Source organism: Herpailurus yagouaroundi, unplaced genomic scaffold (genome assembly GCF_014898765.1).
Source record: "Herpailurus yagouaroundi ecotype Mexico unplaced genomic scaffold, PumYag 222, whole genome shotgun sequence".
Taxonomy (NCBI): Eukaryota; Metazoa; Chordata; class Mammalia; order Carnivora; family Felidae; genus Herpailurus; species Herpailurus yagouaroundi.
This window is the reverse complement of record NW_024412453.1, coordinates 17,752,369-17,763,059: the sequence shown is the minus strand read 5'-3', so window position 1 is coordinate 17,763,059 and position 10,691 is coordinate 17,752,369. Positions and strand designations below refer to the sequence as shown.

At 57.0% G+C, this 10,691-nt stretch overlaps 1 protein-coding gene across 2 annotated transcripts in view; it reads left to right on the top strand.

Moving 5' to 3' along the window:
- Positions 1-10,684, top strand: part of CCNF (cyclin F) — a 19,767-nt gene extending 9,083 nt beyond the window's left edge. For both annotated transcript variants that reach the window (XM_040459362.1, XM_040459361.1), the window contains 8 exons: positions 2,344-2,508; positions 4,271-4,394; positions 5,984-6,164; positions 6,506-6,593; positions 8,315-8,414; positions 8,491-8,618; positions 9,333-9,502; positions 10,143-10,684. In XM_040459362.1, the coding sequence (XP_040315296.1) occupies positions 2,344-2,508; positions 4,271-4,394; positions 5,984-6,164; positions 6,506-6,593; positions 8,315-8,414; positions 8,491-8,618; positions 9,333-9,502; positions 10,143-10,636 (1,450 nt within the window). In that variant the 3' untranslated portion in view covers positions 10,637-10,684. The remainder of the gene's footprint in view (positions 1-2,343; positions 2,509-4,270; positions 4,395-5,983; positions 6,165-6,505; positions 6,594-8,314; positions 8,415-8,490; positions 8,619-9,332; positions 9,503-10,142) is intronic.
- The last annotated feature ends 7 nt before the right edge of the window (positions 10,685-10,691 follow it).

The following is a 10,691-nucleotide window of genomic DNA, read 5'->3' as shown; positions in this document are numbered from 1 at the left end:
TGTGTGTGTGTGTGGTTTTCTAAAGCCAGCGATGCCTTAGTTATCCGGGGCTTTGAAGAGCAAACATCCCCCATGTCTGTGCTCCAGAGTTCCTTTTTAAGCCTCAGGATGTGTGAAAGCACGTTAAGTGTCTTTCTAAAGTGAGGGGATCCATATGCCCAGTTTTGGCCGCCAAACAACCACCTCAAGTGAGGATTGGTGTGGTGCAGAAGGGTCCGTGGCCGTCAAGCATGACTTCTCGGGCAGTGTCCAGCCCTCGCACCCTGCCTCTTCCTGCAGCCCGCTCACCCCCAAGGTTTTTCACTCAGACGCAGAATATGCTAGGAAGTAAAGTGGAAAACGCAGACCATTTTTTAAGCCCAAACGATTTCAAATACACTTTGGATTTATAACGATGAGGCTCTGGTTACACTCCAGCAGACGACGCCCAGCTCATAATAATTGCTCAGTGGACATTTACATTTAAACTGACCAGGCCTCGGGGCACCTGGGGGCTCCGACTCTTGGTTTCGGCTCGGGTCGTGATCTCACAGTGAGTCGGTTTCAGGCCCATACTGGGCTCTGTGCGGTCAGTGTGGAGCCTGCTTGGGATTCTCTCCCTCTCTCTGTGTTCCTCCCCCACTCACGCTGCCTCTGTCGCTCTCAGAATAAACAAACTTTAAGAAAATAATTAAAATAAAAGGATCAGGCCTTGCTGGAGAGGCTTGATCTCCTGCACACAGTGCAGGGGTGGGTCGTCCTTTGCTGCTGCATCAAATGTCATCACGCTGTCATGCTTTTGAACCCTGTGCCAGTGCTGGTGGCAGCGCCCTCCTCACCCAGCTGTCCTTCCTTCTGTTAGGTGTGCATGGGGAACACCGTGTGCCCCTCCCTATCGGCCCTTTCTTGGGGCTGCTGCTCTTCTGTTTTCGGCAGGGGAGGGCGCACTTTATTCCTTACGAGGACTGATATATATATATAATTTTTAAATGAAATAGTAGTATCATTTCAGTCTTTGAGTTGAACTTTTTATTTTCCTCTGTACCGGGCAACAGCCACCTTTGTTTTTACACTGAGGAGTCATTGACGTGTCACGTGGTGTTTCAAATTTAGCCATTTTTGGTTTTTTTATTTATGTTTTTAAGTTTGTTTATTTGGGGAGAGATTGCATATGTGGGCAGGGAAGGGGGGGGAGAGAGAGAGAGGGAGAGAGAGAGAGGGAGAGAGAGAGAGAGAGAGAGAGAGAGAGAGAGAGAGAGAGAATCCCAAGCAGGCTCCGTGCCGTCAGCACAGATCTCCACACTGGTCTCCATCCCAGCGAACCGTGAGATCATGACTTGAGTTGGAATTAAGAGTCAGATGCTCAACGGACTGAGCCGCCCAGGTGCCCCAGATCTAGCCATTTTGAAGTGCACAATTTGCTCGGTTTGTTTTCGTAACTCAAATCGTTAATGTTGCTGAGTCGGGTAAGGCAGCTTCCTCTCTGTTCCCGTAGTGGCTGGTCTAAGCCCCAAACACCTGGCGCTCAAGTGGTCTTCCTCGTCCTGGAGGAAACACAGGTTCCTCTTCTTCCCCATTCTCTTCCACCACCTCGGCCCCACCCTTCCCTCCTCCCCTCTGCCTATGACAGGTGCTTCTGCCCCCGGCACCTGGAACATTTGCCCGGAACCCACAGCTTCATCTTCCTTTGCTCTCACTTCTGGTCCCTCTTTTCCCTCTGCTTAGAGACCCGGGTCTCCTCTCTTTTGTTCAGAAAGGCACTTACTCTACCGGGGTGTCCTTGCCGTGGCCCCCAGCCCTCCCGCGTAATGTCTCTGGCGCTGGGTTTAGCCCCTCGAGGAGGATCCTGCATCTGTCAGCTCCGTCAGGGTTGCCCGGTGCCCGAGAACCTCTGCCAGGCCCCATGGATCCTCCCCCTTTAGCTTCTTGCCGGTTCTTTCCCCGCAGCAGAGGGTCGTGAGAAATGACCCCATGGGTGAGCTGCTCCTCGGGGAGAATGTGGGTTTGCAGGAGGGCCACAGGTCTTGCTCCCTTCAAGCGACTTTTCCCCATTCCTGGGATCTTTGTCCGTCCCCACTCTACCAGGTGGACCCACCTTACCCCTGACCTGTGTCTGGGCTCATTCGGTACCTGGCAGTGGCTGTGGGAGAAGGCAGGGTACACAGATGTGTGAGCCCAGCTTCCTCCCAAGGACAAAGGTGGGAGACCTGGGGCCTGCCCCGCACCTGAGGCTGGGATAAGTTCCTGGGTCAATGGGCAATGCTGCCGAAGACCGGCTCACTCCCTCAGGACGGACGGGCCAGGCGAGAACGGGACGCTCACAAATGTGCGCCCGAGTTTCCAGGGCTGGTGCTCTCCCTGCAGGTACATCCTGATTGACTGGCTGGTGGAGGTCGCCACCATGAAGGACTTCACGAGCCTGTGCCTGCACCTGACTGTGGAGTGCGTGGACCGGTACCTGCGGAGGAGGCTCGTGCCTCGGTACAGGCTCCAGCTGCTGGGCATCGCCTGCATGGTCATCTGCACCCGGTATGGGGCCCCCGGGGCAGGGCCTGTGGGATGACACACGACAGGCTGGCCTTTCAGTGTCCCACCTCATAGATGGGGGTCTTAATTTTAGGGAGTGCCCACACAGCATAGTTCTCCCACGTGGGGATGGCAGACTTGAACTTTGGCGAGCAGGACCCCAGAACTGGGCCTCGCTCGGGCCGGTTCAGGCCGGGCCCCTCCTCCTCTGGCTCCTGAGGATTACACGGCACCGAGGGACGGGCCCAGTGGGTTGCCCCGGGGTCCCGGGGTCAGGGAGAGACCACTTCGCGGCAGTCCAGTTGTCAAGGCCGTGTCGTCAGACACCTGCAACTGGTGGTCTCACGCCCCCAGCTGACCCCCGCCACGTAGACAGGGCACCTCCTTACACAGCTGCCTGCACTCCGGCGGCTCGGACTCTTCCAGTGGAACCATCTTCCGTTCTAGCTAAATCTGCGGTCCTTCAGCCAGTACCTGTTAGCCCGCCTTTACCTTCAGAAGCGGTGTGGACAGTGATTGCACCACACATCGTGCGTGTCCTTGTTTCCCTACACCAGACACCCCCGCATGGCCTGCCGGTCCCCCTGGGCAGGGCTCTGCAGGCTGACCGTCCTGCTCTGTAGACCTTGGGGGGTGAGGCACAGATGGCCACACGCGGCGGCGTGAACTCGAGACGCCAACTTCTCTTGCTTAGTGACCCAGAGACAAGGGCTCCAGGCCGATGCCGTTGGGGTAGTTTTCCCATGTCACAAGGTCACGGAGAGCCCCAGCTCCCGTCTTACTCTCTGCCATCCCCCGTGACCCCTGAGGCCAGCGTGACCACTTGCAGCAATCTTGGTCACATGGCCGTGACGAGAGCTGGAGTTGTGGTCTGTAGACCAGCATGGCCTCGGGGCCGCCAGCAGGCAGCCACACGCCAACCTTCCCCCCGCGCCCGGCATGCTCGGTGGACCCAGCGTCACCAGAGGTGGCTGAACAGACAGGCCCCGCCTTCTCATGTTTGAGCAGGGTAATTACATCCTAGCAATCAGTCACCAAAATCCCGGACCACCGATGGGCCAGTGGCGAGATGTTTTTTAAGAAGATCCTAGAGGAGATGCCCCACCCCTGCTCAGGGCAGCGCCTGCCTCAGCCTCTCCCTGAGTGCTCCATGTGCCCAGCCCCCATCGGCCCCGCTCCGGCCTCGTGCCTCGTGCACCTGCAGTCCCCACACCTCCCATCTCGCTCTGTCAAGCTGACGGCAAGTGGGCCGGCTGCAGGGCCCCCAGGACGGAGCGGCCACGGGCCGGGCCCTGCTCCCTTCCCGGCAGGTCACCGGACCGGCACGCTCCCTGCTCCCTGGTGCTGCTGCAGAGGAGAGAACAGGGTGGCTGGCTGACGAGGGACAGCCAGGATTCCTGCGGCCAGACCCCGTGCTGAGCACAGACCTTCAGACACCCCGCAGCTCCGGCTCTGCCGGCTCACCTGCCTTCTGGGTCTAAACTGTTGTTTCTGCTCCGTAGAAGCTGCTGTCATCCTCAGGTCATTAAGAGGATCAACCGGGCAGGTCATCCGTGGGTGCCTTTCACAGAAACGCCTCCGTGCCTGGCAGCCCGGCCACTCCCACTGCCAGCCTTGGTCCCTCCTCCTCCGCAGACCCTTAGGCCAGGCCACGCGACCTCTTCGGGTCCTCTCGCTCTTTGACCCCTCTGGCATTGGGGCCTCATGTGACCGTGGCCTGCAAGGATAGCAGACTCCGTGCTCAGACCCCTTCTTGACGTTCTAGGTTCATCAGCAGAGAGATCCTGACGATCCGAGAGGCAGTTTGGCTCACGGACAACACCTACAAGTATGAAGACCTGGTGAGGATGATGGGAGAGATCATCTCTGCCCTGGAAGGGAGGATTCGAGTAAGTGGCCGTTTGCCGTTTCCTTTTTTAGTTTTATGCATTTATTTTCTTTTATTATTTATTTGTTTTTTAATTTACATCAAAGTTAGTCAGCATGTAGTGCAACAATAATTTCAGGAGTAGATTCCTTGATGCCCCTTCCCCATTTAGCCCGTCCCCCCCACACCCCCTCCAGTAACCCTCTGTTCTCCATATTTAAGAGTCTCTTCTCTTTTGTCCCCTCCCTGTTTTGATATTATTTTTGTTTCCTTTCCCTTAGGTTCATCTTTTTTGTCTCTTAAAGTCCTCATATGAGTGAAGTCCTATGATTTTTGTCTTTCTCTGACTAATTTCACTTAGCGTAATACTCTCCAGTTCCAAATGGCAACATTTCATTCTTTTTGATCGCCGAGTAATACTCCATTGTGTGTATATACCACATCATCTTTATCCATTCATCCATCGATGGACATTTGGGCTCTTTCCATACTTTGGCTATTGTCGATAGTGCTGCTATAAACATGGGGGGTGCTTGTGTCCCTTTGAAACAGCACACCTGTATCCCTTGGATAAATACCTAGTAGTGCAGTTGCTGGGTCGTAGGGTGGTTCTATTTTTAGTTTTTTGAGAAAGCTCCATGCTGTTTTCCAGAGTGGTTACACCAGCTTGCATTCCCACCAACAATGCAAAAGAGATTCTCTTTCTCTGCCTCCTCGCCAAACATCTGTTGTTGCCTGAGTTGTTAACGTGAGCCATTCTGACAGGTGTGAGGTGGTATCTCATTGTGGTTTTGGTTTGTCTTTCCCTGATGATAAGCGATGTGGAGCATTTTTTCATATGTCGGTTGGCCATTGGGATGTCTTCTTTGGAGAAGTGTCTGTTCATGTCCTTTGGCCATTTCTTCGCTGGATTATTTGTTTTTTGGGTGTTGAGTTTGATAAGTTCTGTATGGGTTTTGGATATAAGCCCTTTATCTGATATGTCGTTTGCAAATACCTTCTCCCATTCTGTCGGTTGCCTTTGAGTTTTGCTGATTGTTTCCTTCGCTGTGCAGCAGCTTTTTATTTTGATGAGGTCCCAGTAGTTCATTTTTGCTTTTGTTTCCCTTGCCTCCGGAGACGTGTTGAGTGAGAAGTTACTGTAGCCAAGGTCAAAGAGGTTTTTGCCTGCTTTCTCCTCAAGGATTTTGATGGCTTCCTGTCTTACATTTAGGTCTTTCATCCATTTTGAGTTTATTTTTGTGTCTGGTGTAAAAGTGGTCCAGGTTCATTCTTCTGCATGTCGCTGTCCAGTTTTCCCAGCACCACTTGCTAAAGAGACTGTCTTTATTCCATTGGATATTCTTTCCTGCTTTGTCAAAGATGAGTCAGCCCTATGCTTTTTCCTTTTAAATCAGAGTTGAAGTCAGGGGAGGGGACAGGAGGAATCAAGGGCCCCTCCATGGCATTGAGCTTCCTGCTCTGGAAAGTCCTCCTGGATCCAGAGGGCAAGAGGCCAGGGCTAGGGCTCATCACCGCCACACCCTGGTGTCCAGTGTGAACACTGGTGGGGCCAGCCACCGTGATCACGTGCCAAAACCCCACAAGACCCCACCTCCCGGTCCCGTCCAGGTCCCCACTGTGGTTGATTACAAGGACGTCCTGCTGACGCTGGTCCCTGAGGCCCCAAGAACCCAACATCTGTGTGGCTTCCTGTGTGAGCTGTCCCTGCTGCACACCAGCCTGGCCGCCTATGCTCCGGCCTGTCTGGCCGCGGCCGCCCTGCTGCTCGCGCGGCTGACCCACGGACAGAGTAAGGAGCCTGCCCTCCTGTCTGCTCTTCAGCAGAAGCCAAGCCAGGGACTGGGGATTCCAGAAGGCGGGACACGATTCTCACAATGGAGATGGAGAACAGGCATTGCCCGTCTTTCCTGGAGGAGACACGAGAATGGACTAAAAGCCATTCTGTGGGGGTGCAATTAAGAGATGTTCTAGCTTAAGTATCTCCCACACTGTTGACAGTGAGCACACAGGCTCTGTTTGTGGGGCGTTTTTAACACTGAGCTCCAGAAAACTCCACACACAACCACTGGGGCAGTGGGACGTGAGGGGCCGTCAGAACACCCCCCCCCCCATTCCTGCTTTCCTCTCCAGCACAGCCCTGGACCACAAGGTTGTGGGACATCACCGGATTCTCTTGTGAAGACCTCATACCCTGTGTCTTGAGCCTTCATCAGAAGTGGTGAGTCTGGGCGCCCGGCTGGCTCCATCAGTAGAGCATGTGACTCGGGCCTGTGAGTTCAAGCCCCATGTTATATGTGGAGCCTACTTCATTTAAAAAAGAATTTTTTTTTTAAGTGAAAGGAAATGAGTCCCCCACGCAGCTGCCATAGAGGGTGTGTCCTCAGGGATCAGGGGGGAATTCACTCGTGTGCGGGCCCACACACAGACCTTCTGCAGCGTGCTGCCTGTCTCAGAGTTGACATTTAAGAGCGCCAGGCCAGCCGTGTTGCCCGTTTCCACAGTGATAACACTTGATGCGCGAGCACAACTCCCAGCCCGAGCCTCACTCCACAGGTGGCAGACGGGCAGGGGAACATCGGGGCCCGCCGCCTGACCCCTGATAGTGTTAGCATGGGACACGGTGTCATCTCGCTCAGGAGTCGGCCGGCCGCGATCGCCCCGTGCCGTGGCCCTGCTCCCCCTCTGCTCTGGTCCCCGCTCCTGACACGTGCTTATCTGCCCAAACCCGCAGCAACCTCCTCCCTCTGCCAGGCCGCACTCAGTGCCCTCTTCCCTGCATGCAGGCCTGGGGTGCTCCCGCTTTCTGCCTGTCCTCGGACACCTCTGGGATCCAGAACATCTAGACCCCAACCTCTGACCTGAGCCCCGGATCCCCCGCCGGCTTGTCCGGGCCAGACACCCCCTGCCCCGGGGCTGCTGCTCCTCATAGACGGTGCTTGCTGCTGGTCCCCGCTCCAGCTGTGAGTCCAGCCGTGAGGAGCCTGGCAGCATCTCCTGGGGCTGGCGTGTCCTTCATGAGTTTTCTCTTGTGCCCGCTCACAGCTGATGGGCGGTGAGCACGGGTGAAGGTCGAGGGGTCAGCGTGTGTGTCTGACCCCACAGCCGCTCACACTAGGGGTGCAAACCATGCTGACCTGATACTGCCTCCCAAAAGTTGTTAGGCTATTCCCCTCCCGAGTTTTTTATTTCCCTACCAGATAAGTTGGGAACATTTATTTACAAACTAAACTTTTTTTTTTTAATTTTTTTTAAATGTTTTTATTTATTTTTGAGACAGAGCATGAGCAGGGAAGGGGCAGAGAGAGAGGGAGACACAGAATCTGAAGCAGGCTCCAGGCTCTGAGCTGTCAGCACAGAGCCCGACACGGGGCTCGAACTCACAGACTGTGAGATCATGACCTGAGCTGAAGTCGGACGCTTAACCAACTAAGCCACCCAGGCGCCCCACAAACTACACTTTTTTAAGTGTGCGATTTGTGTTCAGAGTTGTGTGACTATCACTACGTCAATTTTAGAACATCGCCTCCTCCTTCGGAGAAACCCTGCACTCCTCAGCAGTCACGCCCGTGCTGCCCATCCGGCCCATCCCTCCACAACCCCGCAGCCACTCCCCTGCTCTCTGTCTCTGTGGGTTCGCCTGTTATGAACATTTCAGACATTTCCCAGAAATGAAATTGTACATCACATGGCCCCTTGTGGCCAGCTTGTCACCTATGTAATGTTCCTCTAGAATCACATTCTGCTGCATGGACGGACCACATCGGGGTTTCCACCCCTTTGGCTGCTGCGAATAACACGGCTGGGAGCGGAATTGCTGGGTCATGAGTCACTGCACGCTTACCTGTTTGTGCAGCCGCAGGGTGCCCCATCTGCCCTCCAGGCATGCCCCAGAGCCCTGCATGTGGCCCCGCTGTCCCTCACGTGTCCCTCTGTTTGCAGCTTCCACGACGACGCCCCCAAGGACTACAGGCAAGTCTCTCTGACCGCCGTGAAGCAGCGATTCGAGGACAAGCGCTACGAAGAGATCAGCCGGGAAGAGGTGCTCCCGCCCCCACCTCCCACCCCCAGACGCTTGCCCCCGGGGCCTCATCCGTCTAACCCTGGCCTCGTTTCAGGTGCTGAGCTACGGGCAGCTGTGCGCAGCTCTGGGCGTGAAGCAAGGCAGCCCAGAGCCCACGTCCTTCCTCAGCGCGGGGGACATTCACGCCTTCCTCAGCTCTCCGTCGGGAAGAAGAACCAAGCGGTGAGTGAACCCCGTTCTGCAACAGTGCAACGCAGCGTCGGCTCCTGCGCACTGGGCCTGGCTTCCCTTGTGACCGCTGCAGCTGCCTGAGGGGCTCCATTCCCCCCTGTTAGGCAGGGGGCTCCTGAGGCGTAGCAAGGAGAAGCAGCAGGGCCCGCAAAAAATGCAGCCGGGCCCGATCCTGCCCGCCTGCCACTCCACCTTCTCCCTCCGGAGCAGCTCTCTCTCTTGCTTCTTGCTTTAACCTGGCTTCCGCTCAGGGAGGAAGGTCTTGAGCCAGGGTGGACCCAGCTCAGCCTGTGGCCCCGCCACTTGTCAGATGTGTGCCGGTCACCCTGTCCCACAGCACTGCTGTCACTCTTGACCCCGCAGCTGCTGCCTGGTTACTGTCCTGGGCGCTTCCCTGGCTCCCTCCATCTCCACCCTCGTGTCACGAGCATGTCCACACGTGTCCCCCGCGTCCATGTCCTGGCTGTACCACCTGGAATAAGTTGCCCTCCCCACTTACCCACCTGAGGAACTCCCGGTGATCCTGCAAAGTCCTGTTGTGCTGACTGTCACGGTGCTGCGGCCCCGTCTCTCTGACCCTTTGACGTGAGCTTCCTGAGGGCAGGCAGCCGGGAAGCTGTGTCGTCCTGTCGTCCCTGTGCACCGCCCGCTGGCTCCCACGCTGTGGCCCACCGTGACCCGGCCCCTGGCTCTCCCACCTTGCAGGAAGCGGGAGAACAGCCTCCAGGAGGACAGGGGCAGCTTCGTCACCACGCCCACCGCGGAGCTGTCCAGCCAGGAGGAGGTGCTGCTGGGCAGCTTCCTGGACTGGAGCCTGGACTACTGCTCGGGCTACGAGGGTGACCAGGAGAGCGAGGGCGAGAAGGACGGTGACGGTGAGTGCCTCAGGCTCCAGGGGTGGGGGTCTCACGCCAGACCCCTGCCTCGCCTGCAGGACAGCGCGTCTGCACACAGGCAGGCGTGAGGCAGCAGAGCCCCTAGAACAGCACAGCAGGGCCAGGGTGGGGCGGGCATCCTCTCAGCCCTTGGGGAGGAGAGATGACCTTTCTCCAGCCCCAGCCAGGCCCGTGTTGATGGAAGGACCTCACCAGGGCAGGGGAAGAAGAAGAGACCTTGCCTGGAACCCACATAACATTGTGTGACGTGTGCCGGCCACCGCCCTTTTGGCCTCTGTGCCTTGTGCACGTCTGCAGGGCCACCTGTGGGAGGCTCCGTCCCTGTGTTTTTGGGCAGCTAAACACACAGGAACCCTAGGTCTGGCCGTTTCTGCTGACTTTCCGGTTGCTTGCTCTTGTGTCCACTGGGGATTAAGTAGATTCTTGATGATCAGTTTATTGTCACTTCCTACCGTCCCCCACGTCACCGTGAGAGGCCCCCTCCACCTCCTTCCTGCCCAAAGGAGAGCGGTACGGGGGGCTGTGCAGCGAGGTCCAGACACGGGCCCCTGCGGGTTCCTGACTGGACAGGGGGTACTCAGTGCTCAGCGCCTCACCTCTCTCCCCACGTCTCCCACAGTGACAGCACCCAGCGGCATCCTCGACGTCACCGTGGTCTATCTAAACCCAGAGCAGCACTGCTGCCAGGAATCAAGCGACGAGGAGGCCTGCCCGGAGGCCGGTGGTCGCCAGGATGTGCGCGCCTACGTACCAGGCACCCAGACACCTCCGAGCCCGGGGCCCCAGCCTCTGCTCCACGGCAGGAGGGAGCCAGGCAAGGACAGTGTGACCTCGGGGTACTCCTCCATCTGCAGCGTGAGTCCCACAGACTCGGTGGACGGGGTCTCGGGGGCCTCCCCCCGCTCTACCTCAGTGCCTTCCCCGGGCAGTGACTCAGGCACACAGCCTTGCCACCAGCATGCCAAGAAGCCATGTTTACAGTGTCACTCTCCAAGCCCCCTGGAGAGCAGCACCCCCCAGCGACAGGTAAAGAGGAAAAACCTATCTGCCCACAGCGAGGAGGAGGAAGAGGAGGATGAGGACGAGGAGAGGGGCCTGAGCCCTGCTTGCTGAGGCCGTGAGTGCCCGCACTTGCTGCGGGCAACGTTTGCTTGGGGGGGGGGGGGGG